The sequence below is a fragment of the Thalassophryne amazonica genome, chromosome 18, assembly GCF_902500255.1.
Source record: "Thalassophryne amazonica chromosome 18, fThaAma1.1, whole genome shotgun sequence".
Classification (NCBI taxonomy): domain Eukaryota; kingdom Metazoa; phylum Chordata; class Actinopteri; order Batrachoidiformes; family Batrachoididae; genus Thalassophryne; species Thalassophryne amazonica.
In genome coordinates, this window is record NC_047120.1 from 35,628,399 (window position 1) to 35,652,480 (window position 24,082).

General features: G+C 41.5%; 1 protein-coding gene across 2 annotated transcripts in view; it reads right to left on the reverse strand.

The window, feature by feature from the left end:
* ttyh2 (tweety family member 2) overlaps nt 1-24,082 on the reverse strand; it is a 182,892-nt gene that overhangs the window by 14,671 nt on the left and 144,139 nt on the right. For both annotated transcript variants that reach the window (XM_034193845.1, XM_034193846.1), the window contains exons 7-8: nt 6,985-7,054; nt 6,788-6,843 (exon numbers count right to left, since the gene is read on the reverse strand). In XM_034193845.1, coding sequence (XP_034049736.1) covers nt 6,788-6,843; nt 6,985-7,054 — 126 coding nt within the window. The remainder of the gene's footprint in view (nt 1-6,787; nt 6,844-6,984; nt 7,055-24,082) is intronic.

The following is a 24,082-nucleotide window of genomic DNA, read 5'->3' on the forward strand; positions in this document are numbered from 1 at the left end:
GGTCGAGAGGTGGCGTAAATTATACACCAAAATGAACCAGCGCTGGAATCCACATAAAAATGAAACTGATCAACATGATAAACAGTGCCATTATACAAATCAATGCATATGCTACATAAATAACACTTTCCTGATTATACTACATAATAATCAATACAAATCCCGCTGTTGCGGGATTGTTATGGAGCACGATCCGTGGCTACAGCGCTGACAGGAAGGAATGTGCTGCTCGCCTTTTTCTCCAGACTTCGAGCCTGGAGCCAGAGCAGCGCTGAGCTTAACTTCGTGTTGTGTGATCGTTTTAGACTATGAAATTGATAATAACAACTGTAGTTTCGTCATTCCCTTAATTCGCCCGTGCTGCAACCAGGTTTTGTCGTCTCCATTCGGTTGTCACAATAAAATAAATACAGAAATACATTTAAAAAATAAAGAAATCTGACAGAATAGGCGTGTCTTATTAATTGAGCGAGCAAATATCCACATGTCAAGAATTATTGACATGTGAAAAGAGAATACAGTGGTCCCTCGCTATAACACCGTTCACCTGTCGTGGCCTCAGAGTCTCGCGGAGTATTTAGTACAATTTTGCATGCCTTTTTTTTTTACAGTGTTCTGTGTATCTGTTTATAAGAATCTTGTTGCCCAGAAGAGAAAAGAGCGCCAACAACTACTCATAACTGTGTTTGTCACACGGACACAGACACCTGCAGCCAGGTGTGAGTGGGAAAAGGCGCGGCGTCAGGACGCAGAGGAACGATCTGTGACATACTGGTGAGTCACTATTAATAATTTCTTATGTGTCCAACCTTGTTCGTTGATCGTTAAAATTAATTCATTATTTCTAAATGCCATCATAATTATTTATAGGAAAACGTTCTATTTTTATTTCTCAAACAAATGTTTGGGCCTGAAAACAGTTTGGTCTTATTTTCCTACTAAGGTTTGAACTTTGAGACTGTTTACACACAAGAGAAAAGTGAGAAAATGTTCATGCCTGATTGAGAAAGTGTATAAACTGTGTAGTGAGGGGTTTTACAGCTTTGAAACGTCTATAATAATTGTAAAAAATAACGCTGACTACGTCGCGGTTTCGCATATTACGGGCTATTTTTAGAACGTAACTCCAGCGATTAATGAGGGACCACTGTAACACTTTATTGATTATATACTACAAAACAATTGATACGACGGCCGCTTCTGACGCTCTATTGGCACGCGTCGTGATTGGTGGAGTTCTTTTTCATCGCCGACTTCCCGGCTTCCATGTCGTAAAATGAGAGTGTGTCTGAAGAGGAGTCTGAATATTTATGGGCGTGTTTATTATAATTACGATCGTTTCCACCCGCCGCATTTATCAAGATCACGTCAGGCGTACGCCAGAAATGGGCAGGTGCGCACTGCTTGATACATGTCACGGCGACTTTGGTGTATTTCAAGTTTACGCCGTAAATTTACGCCACAAGTGCGCAACATTGATACATGAGGCCCATTGTGACACAGTGACCAGTCTGAATGATTGAAAGAGAAAATTATGTTTTTAGACATGAAACAAGACTAATTTATAACTCTTATGATCTTCAGAGGACTTTCTGGATCATTTTAGTATTTTTGTTTCAGCATGAGATCAGACAAATATGCAAGACGAATTACAAATTCAACAGAAGTTTTCATTATTTCCAAGTTTTTGCTTGAAAAGTGCTTTCAAGCAAACGTGGCCAATCTTGCATCATCAACACCTGTAGGTGTGCTGGACCTGTCTACTGGGATCACAAACATTTCCATGACATTTATATCTTCACCTTCAAATGCTGATGGATACAGCCTGAATTTCATGAACATACTTGAGGCCTCTGGAAATACCTCACGTCTAAGACCCAATCACACATGAACTAATCTGTCGTATCTCAAAAGTTCATTCAACCCAACAGCACCACACTGGGAAACCTCTTGCTCTTTGACAGCTTGTTAAAATCATACAATACACTGTTAATCATCTCCCACATCCATAAATAGAATTGCTTTCTTTTCCCCCAGTTGCACCGATTGTGCAAATGCTCTTTTTATTGGCCCGATCAGCTCTTTACTTAAGCCGCAGTGAGCCTGCTCTAAGCCTGACAAAGTGAAACAGAGAGAGCAGAAGCATGAGGGAGGAGAGATGACAAGAACAGAATAGAACACTGTGGTGTTGCTGTAGAAACGACGCCCAGAAGCGACGAAATGCAAAAAGAGCGCAGAGCTGCAGGGCTGACAGCTCGTTGGCGTGACAGTCTGATTGTTTGCAGATCACAGCTTCTGGTGATGTTTGCACCTGTTGTGTGCCTGTGCGGCGAAGAAAAGATTGGATTTGTTAGTCGGGGTTAAAGCTGTCTGTCCTCTGTTGCTCTGCTCTTATCTTCAGGCCATTTGAGCGAGATAATAAGATCCGATCCCTGCTGAGACGGACTTGCAGAAACTGACTGAAGAAGGTCACATGATCAAAAAAAACCCTCCGACTGTTCCACGTCTCCAAAGAGGAACCAAACCCAACTTAAGACAAAGGAGCAAAGCAAGCTTTGCCAACAAACTGTTTCAACTAATTGGTGACTTTATAGACCTTGTCCGAGTGTCATTCAGGGTTGCCAACTGTGGGACCTCAGCTGGAGTGACCCCCAACCCTAATTAAAAAAAAAACAGTCCTCGTTTGCTAATAAAATAATAATAGAAGGGAAACTCTGTTTCATTATTCTCCTCTTCACATCCATTCTCCTTCCTTTTTTCAAAATATTTCAGCAAGCTCATCTACAGGCATGTGAGAGGCAAATAAAGAAAAATGTTTAAAATAGCTGGGAGTTAAGATGGCCCTGGTTGGGGGTTTTTATTTAAAAACCAGATAATTTCAGTGGTGTTAGGCTTGAGTCTATTCCTCCTCTCCAGGTTTGGAGAGAAGACTCACAGCACAGACGTTGGTGTCATATGAAGACAGATTTTGTCGAACTTGTAAAGAGTTGGATAAACAGCTGCCTCCCTATCTCTCTCCCTATCTCTCCTTGCAAATTCACTGCAGAAATGGTTCTGGGGAGCATTAGCATGGCTAAAACCCTTCAGCTTTCTGGGGGGCAAAAGATTTTTCTTTATTTGCCACTCACATGCCTGTAGATGAGCTTGATGAAATATTTCAGAAAAAGGAACAAGGATGGATGTGGGGAGAAGAATCAAACAGTTTCCCTTTTATTATTATTTTTATTCGTAAACAAGGACTGTTTTTTTTTTTTTTTAATTAGGGTTACCAAACATTTTCGTCGCGCACTATGCCTGTGCACTGTAACTCCAGCCAAGGTCCCAAAGTTGGCAACCCTGTGGTCTAATGTACGAGGTCTGTCAATAAAGTATAGGTCCTTTTTATTTTTTTCAAAAACTATATGGATTTCATTCATATGTTTTTACGTCAGACATGCTTGAACCCTCGTGCGCATGTGTGAGTTTTTCCACGCCTGTCGGTGACGTCATTCGCCTGCGAGCACTCCTTGTGGGAGGAGTCGTCCAGCCCCTCGTCGGAATTCCTTTGTCTGAGAAGTTGCTGAGAGACTGGCGCTTTGTTTGATCAAAATTTTTTCTAAACCTGTGAGACACATCGAAGTGGACACGGTTCGAAAAATTAGGCTGATTTTCGGTGAAAATTTTAACGGCTGATGAGAGATTTTGAGGTGATACTATCGCTTTAAGGACTTCCCACGGAGCGAGACATCGTGCAGCGCTCTCAGGCGCCATCGTCAGCCTGTTTCAAGCTGAAAACCTCCACATTTCAGGCTCTATTGATCCAGGACGTCGTGAGAGAACAGAGAAGTTTCAGAAGAAGTCGGTTTCAGCATTTTATCCGGATATTCCACTGTTAAAGGAGATTTTTTTTAATGAAAGACGTGCGGACGGATTGCAGTGTCGGCTCGCAGCCGCCGCGACGCTCCGCCACAGGAAAAACACCTCTGTTGGAAGCCTTAAGGACAAGTTGGAACATGTCCAGCTGTTAAACAATTTCTCATATACTCACTCCACTGAAAGCCATCAAAAGCCAACTGGATTTTACAAATGGTTATCAACACGGAGGTGTTTTTCCTGTGCCGCCGCACCGTGCCGGACCTGTCCGCACGTCTTTCATTAAAAAAATCTCCTTTAACAGTGGAATATCCGGATAAAATGCTGAAACCGACTTCTTCTGAAACTTCTCTGTTCTCTCACAACGTCCTGGATCAATAGAGCCTGAAATGTGGAGGTTTTCAGCTTGAAACAGGCTGACGACGGCGCCTGAGAGCGCTGCGTGACGTCTCGCACCGTGGGAAGTCCTTAAAGCGACAGTATCACCTCAAAATCTCTCATCAGCCGTTAATATTTTCACTGAAAACCAGCTTAATTTTTCGAACCGTGTCCACTTCGATGTGTCTCACAGGTTTAGAAAAAATTTTGATCAAACAAAGCGCCAGTCTCTCAGCAACTTCTCAGACAAAGGAATTCCGACGAGGGGCTGGACGACTCCTCCCACAAGGAGTGCTCACAGGCGAATGACGTCACCGACAGGCATGGAAAAACTCATGCATGCGCACGAGGGTTCAAGCATGTCTGACGTAAAAACATATGAATGAAATCCATATAGTTTTTGAAAAAAAAAAAGGACCTATACTTTATTGACAGACCTCGTAGTCATCGACAGAAAATTAACAGGAGAAAATTTTATTTTAGCGTGACATTTCTTACTTGTGCGTGAGAACTAGAGATTGATGCTGACAGAGTGACTATCACACCAGATGCGTGAGAGTTGGCAACCCTGGTCATTCTGGTGTGTTTTGCCTTACTTGCTTCACACATGCTACACAGCAGAAGATGTGAATACAAAGCGGGACGTTGAGGAAAGTTGTGATGCAGTTTGCAGAGAGAGGAGGACACACTGTGGTTCCGTAATGGGTGGTGAGCTGTTTAAGCTAACTCTGAAAATCATTTGCAGACCAGTTAGCTTTGACTAAACTTAGATCCATTATAAGTCAGCTAACATTTCATTAATAAAGTTTAACAAAGACCGTAAATTCAGTTGTTTTGTTTTGTATTTGAGCTTATAGCAGACAGCAGCTGTTTAAGATAGCTTTGAAAACCATTAGCAAGCCAATTAGCTTCAACTATATTTAGTTCTGCTAACTTTAAGTCAGCAAAGATCTTTTTAAAATAAAGTTTAATGCTCAAAAAGGCTTGTAAACTCTAAAAATCATATGTTTTACATTTGAGTTTACACACTAATAGGGTGGTGAGCGAACTATGTTACCACCAACAGTCAGCAGCTGTTTAAGCTATGAAAACCATTAGCAGAGCATTTAGCTTCAATTAAATTTAGTTCTGCTAACTTTAAGTCAGCTAAGATTTTATAAAATAAAGTTTAATGGTCAAAATTGCTTGTAAATCCTAAAATCATACATTTTGTTTTATATTTGCCCTTATTCCAGACAACAGACAGCAGCTGTTGAAGCTAACTTTGAAAACCATTACCAGACCAATTTGCTTAAACTACATTTAGTTCTGCTAACTTTAAGCCAGCTAACATAAGGTTTAAAGTTTAAAAATGTTTGTAAAGACCTAAATTATAATAATTATAATAATTATATGTTTTTTCTATTCAAACTTATAGAGTGTTTTCACGTGATATCACAAAGTCATAAATCGAACATGTCTGAGATATTGGTTTTTCCGCTCGACTAACCCTTTTGTTTACCAACCTATATTGTACGTGTTCTAATGCTATCATGTTGAATTATTATGTCATCAACTGCCATAATCAGTCAGACAGAGTGATGATGGACCTGCATTACTACAGAATGCTGAAGGTGATAAGGAATCAGGGTGAAGCTTGTTAAAAACTTTGCGAGAATAATAATAATTATCTTACTTATTCATCCAAGACCATTTCATTTTTAAATGTGTCCATTGAACATTAAAATCTGGTTGCAAAACACGATGAATCAAATGTTTTTAAACTGTTTTAAACCTGTTGGAGCTCCATGAGGGTGTTCATTAATGACCGAAAAAGCCGAAAAGAACGTGAACGTTGGTAAAAGCACAAAGTCCCACATTTGAGATTCAACAGTGATGGTTACTAAAGCAAGTTAGCTTTGGTCTGAAAAGTATTTAACATATTTTACCTGCATGTGTTGCAGAGCAGCAAGAAGAAGTGCTGCATTAAGTGGGAGAACAACAAATGTAATCCGTGGGCTGTGGATGTTACTTTTCCATTTGTCCTCCGCAATCCGTGATGTTTTTTCACTGACCAACTACAAACAAACTAGTTTTGTAGTTTATCAAGTCCTCTGATATACATAAAAACTGCAATGATTCCTAACATTTCATTATCAAATCCTTAGCTGCACGGGGGTGGTGGGTCATCGTCACCACAATGGAGACGCAATGGCTTAGAAGGCCAATCCTGGGGCCACTGCTGTATAAACTCCTGTGTGCAATATCTGGGAAGTGAATCAAGTTTGGGCTATTGAAATCGACTTATTTTTACAAACAGGATCCCAGATTGCAGTTTCAAAAATGCCCAAATCGGAGGGATGAGCCAGTTTTGAGCATAAAAACTAAAGAAGCATTGATGATTTCTTTTAAAAATCATGTTACCTATCAGTCAAATTACACCTAAAGCAATTTAGAATGAATACCACTGGTGCTCAATTGAGTATAACACTGAATGAAATAAGGGCCCTTCGGCTCCCGTCAATCAAGAAAAGTATCTCAATGTTCCATTGTGATGAAAACATAAAATGTTTATTACCTGCTGGAAGGGGTTAGACAGAGTCTGGTTGCAGTAAAGGTAGTAATGAACAATATCTGTGGGAAAAACACACAAAACCCCATTTTGAGTTGTAATACCCCCCTACTATCCTTCCCAACAAGACAATAATTACTGTCTCAGTAACAGTCGAATGGTTTTATAATTACAACTCCAACACAGTGACAGTCACAGCTCACCAGCTCCAATGACGCCTTTCGTCTGGCTCATGAGGTACTTGTCAGGCGCCACACAGAAGTCACTGGCAACCTACGAAAAAACAGAACCCAAGTGTGAACAATGACCTGAAAGTAAAACCATCGCTGAACATTAATGGAACCTGACATGGAGAAAAGAAAGAGTCACAGTGTTTCAAATATGAACTACTCCACAATGTTGTCATCAGGAAAAATGACCTAATTTCAAACAAGAAGAAATATTAGCCCAAAACAAAAAATGTTTGGCCTTTATCCTGGTGATCAACTGTAAAAAAAAATTTTTGATTCCCTCCCAGGCAGTCTTTCAGTTCGCAGTGACGGAATGTTTACACCCCATCACACATAGCTGGAATCACGCAGAATGGCGTCAGAATGACGAATCGGTGCACATCCGGAAAGTGTTGGATTTCAGTTCCAAAATGTTCTGACAGCCATCTGGGAGAGTCCACACAGTTGGTCAAAATCGACCGACAGCCCCGAGTGTGATGCACATGTTCAAAAACCTCCGGGCGCCATCGAGATGGGACACCTATCTTACAGAGGTCCATGTGCAATCTGAGGAACATCTGACCGCAATTTACATATTCCGATGGCAGCAAAACGGGATTCAAAATGATTTGAGAGCATATGTGGGAACCTCAAGATGGATCTGGCACAGCAAAGCCTGTCGGTATGACCTGCAGGTGCCACATATAATAATGCCCCCCAGGAGCGCAAAGAAACTATTGAAATGTATGTGGCACGCTTCATCATGATGATAATTATGAATTATTATCATTTACAGTGAATGTGAACAGCGGCTATCAAACTGAAAGCACCGTGCGCACACCACGGCAAATCGGAACAGATATTTGTCCATTCCTTTGCATGAGCGATGTAAATAATTTGAACTATTGTCTCCATCATATCTGTATATAACAGGGGCAGCTGCGCCTCTCTGTGGTGCGCAGTAACGCATCACTGCACGCGTTAGGCTCAGAGCTGAACAGGTCTCACGCTGTAATATACAGTAGTGTTCAGAATAATAGTAGTGCTATGTGACTAAAAAGATTAATCCAGGTTTTGAGTATATTTCTTATTGTTACATGGGAAACAAGGTACCAGTAGATTCAGTAGATTCTCACAAATCCAACAAGACCAAGTATGCATGATATGCACACTCTTAAGGCTATGAAATTGGGCTATTAGTAAAAAAAAAAAAAAAGTAGAAAAGGGGGTGTTCACAATAATAGTAGTGTGGCATTCAGTCAGTGAGTTCGTCAATTTTGTGGAACAAACAGGTGTGAATCAGGTGTCCCCTATTTAAGGATGAAGCCAGCACCTGTTGAACATGCTTTTCTCTTTGAAAGCCTGAGGAAAATGGGACATTCAAGACATTGTTCAGAAGAACAGCGTAGTTTGATTAAAAAGTTGACTGGAGAGTGGAAAACTTATACGCAGGTGCAAAAAATTATAGGTTCATCTACAATGATCTCCAATGCTTTAAAATGGACAAAAAAAACAGACGTGTGGAAGAAAACGGAAAACAACCATCAAAATGGACAGAAGAATAACCAGAATGGCAAAGGCTCACCCATTGATCAGCTCCAGGATGATCAAAGACAGTCTGGAGTTACCTGTAAGTGCTATGACAGAAGACGCCTGTGTGAAGCTAATTTATTTGCAAGAATCCCCCGCAAAGTCTCTCTGTTAAATAAAAGACGTGCAGAAGAGGTTACAATTTGCTAAAGAACACATCAACTGGCTGGAGGAATATTTTGTGGACTGATGAGAGTAAAATAGTTCTTTTTGGGTCCAAGGGCCACAGACAGTTTGTGAGACAACCCCCAAACTCTGAATTCAAGCCACAGTTCACAGTGAAGACAGTGAAGCATGGTGGTGCAAGCATCATGATATGGGCATGTTTCTTCTACTATGGTGTTGGGCCTATATATCGCATACCAGGTATCATGGATCAGTTTGGATATGTCAAAATACTTGAAGAGGTCATGTTGCCTTATGCTGAAGAGGACATGCCCTTGAAATGGGTGTTTCAACAAGACAATGACCCCAAGCACACTAGTAAATGAGCAAAATCTTGGTTCCAAACCAACAAAATTAATGCCTCGCAGATATGAAGGAAGGAATCATGAAAAACTGTGGTTATACAACTAAATACTAGTTAAGTGATTCACAGGATTGCTAAAAAAGCAGTTTGAACATAATAGTTTTGAGTTTGTAGCGTCAACAGCAGATGCTACTATTATTGTGAACACCCCCTTTTCTACTTTTTTTTTACTAATAGCCCAATTTCATAGCCTTAAGAGTGTGCATATCATGAATGCTTGGTCTTGTTGGATTTGTGAGAATTTACTGAATCTACTGGTACCTTGTTTCCCATGTAACAATAAGAAATATACTCAACACCTGGATTAATCTTTTTAGTCACATAGCACTACTGTTGTTCTGAACACTACTGTACATATCATATGATTCAGCTCTTAAAATGGACAAGCAGACTACTATTATTCTGAACACTACTGTATGATTGTGTGCCCCACGTGCGTGCTTAGTGGCCCATGCAGCGTTATGCATATATATGGCCAAGTGGTTAATGCGCTTGGTTTCAGTTCAGAAGGGTCCGGGTTCAAATCCCACCCCTGCCACATTTCTCCATGTAATGTGGAGTTGCGTCAGGAAGGGCATCCGGTGTAAAACCTGTGCCAATTCAACATTCAGATCCACCTTGGATTTGCTGTGGCGACCCCGAGTGCAAACAATGGAGCAGCCGAAGGGACTTACTTACTATATATATATATATATATGTATATATATATATATATATATATATATATATAGACACACACACACGCAGCTATGTGATAACTGCAGCTCCACACGTGTGCGCACACGTGAGAAACACAGCGCTCACTCTGTTTGGACATCGGACAGTCTTCAGCACCTTTTATGGCCATCCTACAGCAGTCTGTGTCATTTAAACTGTTGTCTACATGTGCTTTGGATGCCATCGTGCAGGTGTGGATGTGGTACTCCAGATGGGTTCTGTCACGGCTGACCACACCTCTTTTCCTCCCAACTGCATCAGATTATGGCAATATTTGCCGTGTTGGGCTGGTTCCTGCACATTCTTGCTATGTGTGACAGGGGTTTTAGTTACAGGTGGACAATGTTACATTTCTATGTGATGCCTCCAACTCCTTCATTAGTTCAGTAGTTTTGATCCTGAGGTTCTGTTGGACTTTAACAACATAATTTCATTCATTCCTGGATGTAAATTTTGGCCACCATCAATAATGTAAAGTCTTTATGGCCTCAAACATTTTATATTTTTGTATAATTGTCCATTTACTCGTGGTTCGGTGAATCTTTTCAAAAAGATTCAGAGGAACTTGGGTAATAGAAATTTGAGCCCCCCCCCGCTCTTGAATAAAAGAAAGCTCTGATTCTACAGGTAGGGCCTTAAATACCCATAATTATGCCATTTAGTCATTCATAAGCTGTTACAAGTAATTTCCTCAATTTTTCAAACCTGATTTCAGCAGCTTTCCTTTTTGCATCACGTCTTTCCTCTCCTGTACAGTAAATACACTGTATTTCTAAAGCACTTTTTCAATCTGAGGTCAATGCTCAAAAACCATTACAGTGATGCCTCACACACACTCCGATGTCAGTGTGCTGCCATACAAGTTGCCCAACTACACTCCAGGCTCCAGGATAAAGGATTCTGCCCAAGGGACCTTAGTTATTTTCCTTTCTGACGGGGACTCATGGATGGAACATTCTCTGCTCTCTAGCCCACCATGTTTCAATGAAGTATTTGCAGTGGATGAGTGCAAGTCTGTTTTTTTTTTTAGAATATATTTATTACATTTCCAAAAAATAAAAACAGGAACATATATAACAAAAACAAACAACCATACAAACATACATTTGGCTCACTAACATTTAAATTTAAAATTAAATTCAAAATGTTAAATTTATACAGGTGAGAGATTCAATAATAATTCTACACTGAAAAAAACAAAAAAAACAACGCAAAATAAACCAAATGTATCCTGCCATGCATGACAGGGTGTTATTTATGAGGCAAAGCATTCAGAGCCATGATAACCCACTTGCAAGAACGGTAGAAATATTCAAACCAATGTATGACAAAAAGGGTTCCCATTGTTTTACAAAAAACATCATCTTTGCTGTGTATCTTACATGACAGATAGTCCAAAGCAACATATTCGAGTATCACCTTTAGCCACTGAAATTTGGATGGAACTCTATCCATTATTCAATTTAGGAGAATACATTTTCTAGCACAGAAAGTAAGTATTTGATGAAGTTTTCTTTTATATTTGTCAGTGATGGACAAAACAGGTATGGCCTAGTTCAAAAATAATCAAATCAAGTCAAATCAATTTTATTTATATAGCGCCAAATCACAACAAACAGTTGCCCCAAGGCGCTTTATATTGTAAGGCAAAGCCATACAATATAAAATACAAAAATAATGAAGCCTAACTGCTGATTTGCATTGCCTTTGTCATGAACAAGCCATTATTTTACTTAGCACCATACAGATTTATCTGTGAGTTGGCTATAGTCTCTTTGACAGGTACTGAAAATTTCATGGAAAAAATTCCGCACGGTTCCAGAGATATGCATGAAATTTACCCCCAAAACAGCACTTTTTTCATCAATTTTGTGTGACATTGATATTTAACATTATCATTTAAAGTTGAATGTTAAAGAAATAACCTTGTATTTTGTCAATTTGTTTGTGCTTCATACTAACACACAGTAATACATTTTTGTAAAGGTAGAAATGTCATTTCTACCAGTCATTTCCTAGAAACATCATTTTTTTTTGAGGGAGATATAGGAGCCCTGTGTGGTAGTTTCAATTGCATAGCTCTCACTCGGTTACAAACACTCAACCTTTTGACACTCTGATGTGTGCGAGTCTGACACAGAGGATCTAAATGCTACAGGTGCTACTGCTATGTGAACCGTGTATGAAAACAAAGCTCTGGACAATATCTGCACCTGATTCTCCAGGAATTTTCCAAAATTTATATTTCGGAAAATATATTTTGGAGGAGACTGAAGCTGCACTTCTGGCTCAGCATACTGAACAAGAGCAAACACAGATTTCTGACATCCAATCCTGTGGCGCAAATTTGGTGAGAATCCGAAAAGTTGTTCTGACGTAATCCTTCAAAGCGTATATGAAGTGAAATCTTGATCCAGAATCTGGATCCACATTACCTCCAAACTTTAATGGAGTCTTCTATGGCCTAATATGTATCTTTGTTGAAAATTTTGTCAAAATCCGTGCAGTAGTTGTGACGTAATCTTGCTAACAGTAATCCCTCAAAGCGTATTGTTCGATAATATCTGTGCTAATTCCTTATTTTATGTTAGTTATCAAGTATTTGCTTTTGTTATCTATTTAGAAGTGCCTGAATCCTGGTTCAAAGTCTCAACAGAGAGTTAGGCTTCACTTCCATTACGCAGGTGCAAGATTCAGAAAAAGGGAGGGCTTTCCTCTGTCTGGGAAGCCAGTAAGTTTAGGATTGTGAGACTAAAACACACCCACTGTAACACCCACATTGTACTGTATAAAAGTGCTGTGCCAGCCATGTTTGAGGTCCTTCCAGAAGATGGAGTCCGTCTGTGGGAACCCGGGCCTGATTTTCAATGTGACTTTCAATAAATTCAAACTGAGGAATATATCGATTTGGTTCTTTGTAAGGGGCAATACATTACATAAAGAACTGGGAGAAATTACAGTATATAAAGTGAAACTTTATCTAGAATCCGGATCAGGATCACCTCCAAAATTTAATGGTGTCTTCTATGGCCTAATATATATCTGTGGTGAAGATTTGGTCAAAATCTGTGTAGTAGTTTTGATGTAATCCTGCTAAAAGACAGACAAATAATAAATAAACACAGATGATTTTATTACATCCTTGGCAGATGTAATTAAACTAACATTTGTCTTCCTGTTGTTTTACTGATGTACTCATTTGTGGCAGCTCGTCAAGGATTCTCTTTGGATTGAGTAATAAAACATATGGCCTGCTCCAAGAAGCAAAAACTCACAACCAATGGAAAGAACCGAACACTGGCTCAAACATGCCATGTGGGAAGTGTAACCTGAGCTATGTGGCCTACTGCCACCGGCCAAAATACTACAGAAACAAATATAGTCAAACTTTACTCATTTTGGGCCATTGATAATTAAAATGAGTGGAACTGTTGACTGTCTCTAGTTTTTAAGATATGTTATTACTATACTACTAAGGATTAATATACGACCCTTTTGCCAATTTTAAAGTGCTACAAAAAGAGAACAGGTGAAATATTACTATATAAGCAACCTGAGAAACATGAAAAGACCAGTTTTTAAGATTTTTGATGAAAGCTCTACTATCAACACTAAATAATTATGTAGCTGTACTGTACTGTATCTTGGCAGTAGCCAATCAGCCATTTTTATTGTCATATTTGATGCATGCCAAAATCCATAATAAATAGCACATTTTACAACTTTTTACAATTTTGCAACATTTTCCCAACTTCTAAAAACTTGTACACAAATGTAAGTGGCAGAAAATGAATGACTGAATGAATGCCAGTCCTTTAGGACATGGGTGGTACAGTTGTTGTGGTCCGGGCCTGGTGTGGTTGTTTTTTGGCCTTTCCTATCATCTTCCTTTTAGACCCTTTTTGCTCCCACTCTTTCTTGTTTAATTTGGGTATGAGTTTTCTCTCTTTCTTTCTTTCTTTGGTCAGAGCTCTCCATTGTCTGTCCCAGTTCCCCTTTAATTTGTGCCACACCCTGCTTTCTTTCCTAGTTTCATCACTCTTTGTCTGTTTTTATCACAGCCTTTCTCATTCTAATTTATTCATCTTTTCTCTGGTCATCTTGTGTCTGTGTGGTCTGACTCTATATCACTCTCTGGTGTTTATTTATATTCCTACAGGTCTTAGTCTTTGTCTTGGTTTTATCTCCGTCTAGTGAATGTTTTTGTCCCTACACATTGTTACTCATAATTACTTCCACCTTGGCTTGTCTGCAGCTGCACTAATGTGTTTGGTTAGTTAAAGTGCTACTGGTTTAGTCATGGTTGGGGGACTATTTAATGTTGTTGGTGTCTTTACTGCTGGGTTTCCTGAAACCATTTCCAGTTGTGAGTACTCTGCTTGACTTTGCATTTTGAAGATCTTTCTTTGGACTGCTTTATTCCTGTGTGCTCTTCCCCTTTATGGAAGAAGCTGTTTTTTCCCTCAGTTTTTCCAAGCCTCCTTATATTTTTGTATTTTGCATTTATCTTCTCCATAAGGAGGAAGTTGACTTTGAGTTTGGACTTATCTGTTTTGTGCCTTAAGTTTTTCTTTTTGATTGTGGAATTATTCTCTCCCTTTGTGAAGAAGATATTCCTCAGTTACCTTCACTGTTTATGAAGGACTGTTCAGTTGCTCTCACCTTTTTCATGAAGATATTCCTGTGTTGAACTTGCCTTTTATGAAGATTCCTCTGTTCAACTCACCTTGTACCTAAAGACTATTCCTGTTAATATCACCGGTGAATTAATAAACTGCTGTTTTTGTTAACCCTACCTTCCTGTCTGGCTGACCTGCTATTGGGGTTCAATTTAGTCTGTCCCAACGCCCTACCATAACAATACATAACAAGAGCAATCAGAGACTTCTGACGTACGCCGATCCGGATCCGGATCACCTCAAAAATTTAATGGAGTCTTCCATGCCCTAATATCTATCTGTGGTGGAAAAAAAGTGAGAAATCCGTGAAGTAGTTTTAATGTAATCCTTCAAAGTCTATATAAAGTGAAATCTTGATACAGAATCTGGATCACCTCCAAAATTTAATGGAATCTTCCATGTAGTCCATGAGCCAGTCATGATTTTTGACCTAATCAGTACCACTTAAGGGGAAAAAAAAAACGACACTTAGAATCCAGCCTCAGTGTATCATGGCCTACACAAAAATGTATGATAGCCATCCCAGGGTGGTCCATCATGCAGGTGGATATAAGCCTAGTAACCGTGGAAACCTTGGGGAATCCCGCTGGCAGATCTTTGTGCAAGCATTCTGGGGTGTGCCATGAATCATATGAATGCAGTGTGTGCACACAATTAAAATGAAATTGTCGTGAGTGCACAAATTAGCCATAATTGGATGCTTAAATTAACCAGGAAGGAGTTTCATAAAGAAGGCCATATTTATAACACATAAAGTAGATATCAATACCTTCAAAATGGAATCAGTTTGAAGAGTTTTATTTACTGCCCACATGAGATTTTCTTCTAATAAAATTCGACCACAAAATGTTTTTTTCAGATTTCAGAGGTTTCTCCCATAATAACTGTTTACCACAGACATGCCAAACTGACATATTTCATAGCCAGTATAGCTGGCATTAAGGAGCCAAGAAATGGAAAGGCTTCTCTGAGTGTAATGGTATGCTTCAGTCAGTGGTGGGCACAGTTCCGATAACAGATAATTATCGAAGATAATGTTTTCATTATCGGATTATCTTTTCAGATAACTTTAAAAACCATTATCGGACTAATTATCTTCCGATACATTTTTGTCCGATAACTTTTAGACCGATAACATAGTAAACAAAGATGAACAGTGACAAACACTTTTAAAATTTAAAATCAGTTGAGCACCTACCTGTTAAAAGTTTCCTAACAGATGCATAGTTCTACCCTCTGCAAACAGAAGAGAGCTGCTTCCAGAAGAAACCACTCTATCCTCTGCAGACAAAAGAGAACTGGTCTCACCAAAAAAAAAAAAAAAAATTTCTTTTAACACCATGCTGATACGCTGGCAATATCACCCAAATCATCCAGAGGCATACATTTTTAACTTATGGTTCAAATTTTAACCAAACTAATTTTGAAGTTATTTAAAATTACTGTCATGTCTGCCGTTTTATAAAGTGAAAATATCAGATATATGTTTTAGTTTTAAAGTAATGTGCTAATTTTAAGGTTTGAGTGAGCACATGCTGTGCCCAGCAGTGCAGTATGGGTAGGATAGAGGACTGGTGGTTGGCTCTCACTGCGGTATTGTATCACTTCCTGTTCCGGAGCACAGCGGTGTTTTGCTGTATCTGTTAGCTGTTTAATCTGCGCAGTTAGATTATCTAGTTAACTAGATAACGATTTGTTTCACAGTGTAATCTTCACGTGCCTTAACTAAAGCACTCCCTCTGCTGAATCACCTCTAAATTATTTACACATTATTCACTTTGTGTGTTTTTAAGAATCCGCTAGCTTAGCGCAGCTACTAGCTCTTAGCTGGTTTAGCACGGCGGCTTCTCCTGTCTCTCCCGCACTTTTCTGCACTGGGTGTGAAATGTTTCGTTATTCCTTGGCCTCCTTTAGCAGTAATGGTACTTGTAATAAGTGTAGCTTATTCGTGGCTTTGGAGGCCAGGCTGGGCGAATTGGAGACTTGGCTCCGCACCGTGGAAAATTCTACAGCTAGCCAGGCCCCTGTAGTCGGTGTGGACCAAGGTAGCTTAGCCGCCGTTAGTTCCCTTCCAGCAGATCCCGAGCAGCCGGGAAAGCAGGCCGACTGGGTGACTGTGAGGAGGAAGCGTAGTTCTAAACAGAAGCCCCGTGTACACTGCCAACCCGTTCACATTTCAAACCGTTTTTCCCCACTTGGCGACACACCCGCCGAGGATCAAACTCTGATTATTGGTGACTCTGTTTAGAGAAATGTGAAGTTAGCGACACCAGCAACCATAGTCAATTGTCTTCCGGGGGCCAGAGCAGGCGACACTGAAGGAAACTTGAAACTGCTGGCTAAGGCTAAGCGTAAATTTGGTAAGATTGTAATTCACGTCGGCAGTAATGACACCCGCTTACGCCAATTGGAGGTCACTAAAATTAACATTGAATCAGTGTGTAACTTTGCAAAAACAATGTCGGACTCTGTAGTTTTCTCTGGGCCCCTCCCCAATCGGACCGGGAGTGACATGTTTAGCCGCATGTTCTCCTTGAATTGCTGGCTGTCTGAGTGGTGTCCAAAAAATGAGGTGCGCTTCATAGATAATTGGCAAAGCTTCTGGGGAAAACCTGGTCTTGTTAGGAGAGACGGCATCCATCCCACTTTGGATGGAGCAGCTCTCATTTCTAGAAATCTGGCCAATTTTCTTAAATCCTCCAAACCGTGACTATCCAGGGTTGGGACCAGGAAGCAGAGTTGTAGTCTTACACACCTCTCTGCAGCTTCTCTCCCCCTGCCATCCCCTCATTACCCCATCCCCGTAGAGACGGTGCCTGCTCCCAGACCACCAATAACCAGTAAAAATCTATTTAAGCATAAAAATTAAAAAAGAAAAAATAATATAGCACCTTCAACTGCACCACAGACTAAAACAGTTAAATGTGGTCTATTAAACATTAGGTCTCTCTCTTCTAAGTCCCTGTTAGTAAATGATATAATAACATGTTGATTTATTCTGCCTTACAGAAACCTTGTTACAGCAGCAGGAATATGTTAGTTTAAATGAGTCAACACCCTCGAGTCACACTAACTGCCAGAACGCTCGTAGCACGGGCCGAGGCGGAGGATTAGCAGCAATCTTCCGCTCCAGCTTATTAATTAATCAAAAACCAAGACAGAGCTTAAATTCATTTGAAAGCTTGACTCTTAGTCTTGTCCATCCAAATTGGAAGTCCCAAAAACCAGTTTTATTTGTTATTATCTATCGTCCACCTGGTCGTTACTGTGAGTTTCTTTGTGAATTTTCAGACCTTTTGTCTGACTTAGTGTTTAGCTCAGATAAGATAATTATAGTGGGCGATTTTAACATCCACACAGATGCTGAGAATGACAGCCTCAACACTGCATTTAATCTATTATTAGACTCAATTGGCTTTGCTCAAAATGTAAATGAGTCCACCCACCACTTTAATCATATCTTAGATCTTGTTCTGACTTATGGTATGGAAATTGAAGACTTAACAGTATTCCCTGAAAACTCCCTTCTGTCTGATCATTTCTTAATAACATTTACATTTACTCTGATGGACTACCCAGCAGTGGGGAATAAGTTTCATTACACTAGAAGTCTTTCAGAAAGCGCTGTAACTAGGTTTAAGGATATGATTCCTTCTTTATGTTCTCTAATGCCATATACCAACACACTGCAGAGTAGCTACCTAAACTCTGTGAGTGAGATAGAGTATCTCGTCAATAGTTTTACATCCTCATTGAAGACAACTTTGGATGCTGTAGCTCCTCTGAAAAAGAGAGCATTAAATCAGAAGTGCCTGACTCAGTGGTATAACTCACAAACTCGCAGCTTAAAGCAGATAACCCGCAAGTTGGAGAGGAAATGGCGTCTCACTAATTTAGAAGATCTTCACTTAGCCTGGAAAAAGAGTCTGTTGCTCTATAAAAAAGCCCTCCGTAAAGCTAGGACATCTTACTACTCATCACTAATTGAAGAAAATAAGAACAACCCCAGGTTTCTTTTCAGCACTGTAGCCAGGCTGACAAAGAGTCAGAGCTCTATTGAGCCAAGTATTCCTTTAACTTTAACTAGTAATGACTTCATGACTTTCTTTGCTAATAAAATTTTAACTATTAGAGAAAAAATTACTCATAACCATCCCAAAGACATATCGTTCTCTTTGGCTGCTTTCAGTGATGCCGGTATTTGGTTAGACTCTTTCTCTCAGATTGTTCTGTCTGAGTTATTTTCATTAGTTACTTCCTCCAAACCATCAACATGTCTATTAGACCCCATTCTTACCAGGCTGCTCAAGGAAGCCTTACCATTAATTAATGCTTCGATCTTAAATATGATCAATCTATCTTTATTAGTTGGCTATGTACCACAGGCTTTTAAGGTGGCAGTAATTAAACCATTACTTAAAAAGCCATCACTTGACCCAGCTATCTTAGCTAATTATAGGCCAATCTCCAACCTTCCTTTTCTCTCAAAAATTCTTGAAAGGGTAGTTGTAAAACAGCTAACTGATCATCTGCAGAGGAATGGTCTATTTGAAGAGTTTCAGTCAGGTTTTAGAATCCATCATAGTACAGAAACAGCATTAGTGAAGGTTACAAATGATATTCTTATGGCCTCAGACAGTGGACTCATCTCTGTGCTTGTTCTGTTAGACCTCAGTGCTGCTTTTGATACTGTTGACCATAAAAATTTTATTACAGAGATTAGAGCATGCCATAGGTATTAAAGGCACTGCGCTGCGGTGGTTTGAATCATATTTATCTAATAGATTACAATTTGTTCATGTAAATGGGAATCTTTTTCACAGACTAAGGTTAATTATGGAGTTCCACAAGGTTCTGTGCTAGGACCAATTTTATTCACTTTATACATGTTTCCCTTAGGCAGTATTATTAGACAGCATTGCTTAAATGTTCATTGTTACGTAGATGATACCCAGCTTTATCTATGTTATATGGCTGGGGGGGCCTGGCTGCCGGTTTGTTTCTGTTTTTTGGTTTTCCTCCCAGGTGGCGTGCGTTTGGGACTGAGTGGCTGTGTTGCTGAGGCTGTCAGGACCTCACCCTGATCACCTGCGACTCGTCAGGACTCACAGCTGTGGTGCATCTGGATGGATTGGAACATGTTGGCATTTAAGACTGGAGTGCACAGTGTGTATTTGCCAGAGACTCGACCTTGTGACCAGACGGGTGAGATCGTCGTCTCGGGAGCCATCTCATCAACAGCGGATGCTGAGAACGTCCAGGTTTGATGCACAGTCTGTGAAAGAGGAGGGGGTGAGGTTTCACGCTCGTCAGCACACTTCCTGAGGTACGTTAGATTTTGTGACTAACATTTATACAGTCAGTAAATGTGGTGTCCCTCACACCTTATTATATTGAGCTGTACGTTAGTCATGTATCAGCTTTCACTGCAGTGGAGTTTTGGGAACTGATTGTTCCATGCCTGCAGGTTGGGAAGCTGATCAGTAATCAAGCCAGGAAGTGTTTGCTGTTTGTACACCTTTAAGTGTTCTGTGTGTAGAGTGTGGACTCACATAATGGTTCCTTCTTTCACAGACTCGGTTGTTGCGGCCACCTGGGGGGTGTCGGCGGGGTCCTTGGGTCCGAAACAGCTTCTGGCTCCGGACCATTAGCGCTGCTGGGAGCGCACCACGCCAGGCCGCACCTTTTGTTATTATATTATCACTGTTATGTATTAAATTCAGTTAGCCTTTGAACCGTGCTCTGCTTATTTCATACTGGGTCCTCCAAACGCTGGTCGGTTCTCCGAGCTGCGTCCGACACATAACAGTAGTCTCTGGCCAAACCACACGGACCCAGCGGTAGCAGAGACGGTAACGCGCCGGGAAGGCGGCAGCAGACGTTCAGTGGTTATCCGGATCAGTTGCGGGGCTCTCCGCCCGGAAGGTGCGTGTTTGAGAACCCATTACTGGATACTGATTTGTGCTCTCTTGGAGCCGTGTTCCTGTGTTGTGCCTTATCCGTGGGTCGTGGTGGAGTGTGACTGGCGACGGCTTCGCGTCACACTCCGACCGGATAAGAGGTTTAAACGGGAGCTGCAAGAGTGCGTTTGTAATGGGTTCACGCGCACGGCGGAGCTCTGTTAGCACGGGTCGCTGGGCTTCCTGTGTTACAGTCGTAGCCCCGTTTCCCCGGACAAAGGTAACTACTGCGTCTGTTGTATCAGCTCCGGCGTTATTTAGTTGAGCACATTTTGGTTGTGTGTTGCACACAGCTGCGCACATAAAGGCAGCTCGTTTGTTTTTTTCTGTCGCCAAAGGGGTTTTTTCATTTTTTTAGCACTCTGGCTCCCCCTAGTGGTGACTGAATCACGTTACCGTCAAGCTCTTGAGTAGGAACAGGTGTGTTCCATTTGGTTGAGCTTGACGGTATAACTCACTGATTTGTTTTGTGTTAGTTCATTTTGTGTGGGTGTTTTTTGAGTTGGTTTTTGTGTGGGATTTTATTTTTTGTTGTCCACTATTTGTCTGGGGTTGTGACCCTGCAGCCTGTCTGAAAAAGTACAAAAAAAAACAAAAAAAAACAACAAAAAAAAGGACCCAAACAACTGTGTGTTGGTCTGTTTGTTTTTTCTTTTATTTCTTTTTGTTTCACATCCCCAGGGTTAGATGGAACGGTCCCCTGGGGGGTGATGGGGTGGTACTTGGGTTGTTTTTTCTCTTTGTTTTTTGTTATGCCCTCTCTTCTCCTCTGACTCCAGCCGGGTGTGCCGTGGTGTCGGCATTGCTGGAGGGGTGCAGTTGGGTTGTGCTGGGCGTTTCCCAGGTAGCCTCTGCACCCGGGAGGGGAGGGGGGGGGTTTGGGGTATCTTTTTGTTTCCCCCCCCCCTGTTTCCGCCCTCAGGGTTTGACTGTGGTGTCCTCTGGGGGGGAAAGGGCTGTAGGCCCATCTAGCCATGGACGGCCGGGGCTGGGTCCATTGGTCATGAGGGGAGGCGTCTCCTGGGGTTGACGAGTGGTCCTCTGGGAGGCGCTGGTAGTCCCCGTGGGTGACGTTGGATCCCAGAGGGACCTCGGTCGTGGTTATTACTCCTGGAGCTGGCGGGAGGCCCTCTGGGGGGTGTTGGTCCCTACATGTCGTTTGGGGGGGAGGAGGGGGGGGTATTTTAGCATTTTTGTTTGTAAACTCAAGTTTGGGTTTTTCTTTTCTCCCCTTCCCTGGGGTTTGATGGAACGGTCCTCTGGGGAGGGGGGGGGGGTGTTTTAGTATTTTTATTTGTAAGCTCAAGTTTGGGTTGTTTTTCTTTTCTCCCCTTCCCTGGGGTTTGATGGGACGGTCCCCTGGGGAGGGGGGGGTGTTTTGGTTGTTTGTGTTTTGTTTTATGACTAATTACACATGTTTGGATAAAGGCTGACCGCACAGGTGTAAGAACTCCTGGCCACACCTGTGCTAAGAGACTGTCAGAAACAAGGGCAAAGATGCAGCCAGTTCAACCAGTCTGTTGGAGGATGAACGCAGACGCGGTTTCCAGCCATGGTCCCTGGAGGGGGGTGTTTCTCCTGGGCCAGGTGTGTGTGGTCGCCGGGAGGCTTCCCGTGAGGGTGGGGTACTGTTATATGGCTGGGGGGGCCTGGCTGCCGGTTTGTTTCTGTTTTTTGGTTTTCCTCCCAGGTGGCGTGCGTTTGGGACTGAGTGGCTGTGTTGCTGAGGCTGTCAGGACCTCACCCTGATCACCTGCGACTCGTCAGGACTCACAGCTGTGGTGCATCTGGATGGATTGGAACATGTTGGCATTTAAGACTGGAGTGCACAGTGTGTATTTGCCAGAGACTCGACCTTGTGACCAGACGGGTGAGATCGTCGTCTCGGGAGCCATCTCATCAACAGCGGATGCTGAGAACGTCCAGGTTTGATGCACAGTCTGTGAAAGAGGAGGGGGTGAGGTTTCACGCTCGTCAGCACACTTCCTGAGGTACGTTAGATTTTGTGACTAACATTTATACAGTCAGTAAATGTGGTGTCCCTCACACCTTATTATATTGAGCTGTACGTTAGTCATGTATCAGCTTTCACTGCAGTGGAGTTTTGGGAACTGATTGTTCCATGCCTGCAGGTTGGGAAGCTGATCAGTAATCAAGCCAGGAAGTGTTTGCTGTTTGTACACCTTTAAGTGTTCTGTGTGTAGAGTGTGGACTCACATAATGGTTCCTTCTTTCACAGACTCGGTTGTTGCGGCCACCTGGGGGGTGTCGGCGGGGTCCTTGGGTCCGAAACAGCTTCTGGCTCCGGACCGTTAGCGCTGCTGGGAGCGAACCACGCCAGGCCGCACCTTTTGTTATTATATTATCACTGTTATGTATTAAATTCAGTTAGCCTTTGAACCGTGCTCTGCTTATTTCATACTGGGTCCTCCAAACGCTGGTCGGTTCTCCGAGCTGCGTCCGACACATAACAATCTATCCATGAAGCCAGAGGACACACACCAATTAGCTAAACTGCAAGATTGTCTTACAGACATAAAGACATGGATGACCTCTAATTTCCTGCTTTTAAACTCAGATAAAACTGAAGTTATTGTACTTGGCCCCACAAATCTTAGAAACATGGTGTCTAACCAGATCCTTACTCTGGATGGCATTACCCTGACCTCTGGTAATACTGTGAGAAATCTTGGAGTCAGTTTTGATCAGGATATGTCATTCAATGCGCATATTAAACAAATATGTAGGACTGCTTTTTTGCATTTGCACAATATCTCTAAAATTAGAAAGGTCTTGTCTCAGAGTGATGCTGAAAAACTCATTCATGCATTTATTTCCTCTAGGCTGGACTGTTGTAATTCATTATTATCAGGTTGTCCTAAAAGTTCCCTGAAAAGCCTTCAGTTAATTCAAAATGCTGCAGCTAGAGTACTGACAGGGACTAGAAGGAGAGAGCTTATCTCACCCATATTGGCCTCTCTTCATTGGCTTCCTGTTAATTCTAGAATAGAATTTAAAATTCTTCTTATTTATAAGGTTTTGAATAATCAGGTCCCATCTTATCTTAGGGACCTCATAGTACCATATCACCCCATTAGAGTGCTTCGCTCTCAGACTGCAGGCTTGCTTGTAGTTCCTAGGGTTTGTAAGAGTAGAATGGGAGGCAGAGCCTTCAGCTTTCAGGCTCCTCTCCTGTGGAACCAGCTCCCAATTTGGATCAGGGAGACAGACACCCTCTCTACTTTTAAGATTAGGCTTAAAACTTTCCTTTTTGCTAAAGCTTATAGTTAGGGCTGGATCGGGTGACCCTGAACCATCCCTTAGTTATGCTGCTATAGACTTAGACTGCTGGGGGGTTCCCATGATGCACTGAGTGTTTCTTTCTCTTTTTGCTCTGTATGCACCACTCTGCATTTAATCATTAGTGATTGATCTCTGCTCCCCTCCACAGCATGTCTTTTTCCTGGTTCTCTCCCTCAGCCCCAACCAGTCCCAGCAGAAGACTGCCCCTCCCTGAGCCTGGTTCTGCTGGAGGTTTCTTCCTGTTAAAAGGGAGTTTTTCCTTCCTACTGTCGCCAAGTGCTTGCTCACAGGGGGTCGTTTTGACCGTTGGGGTT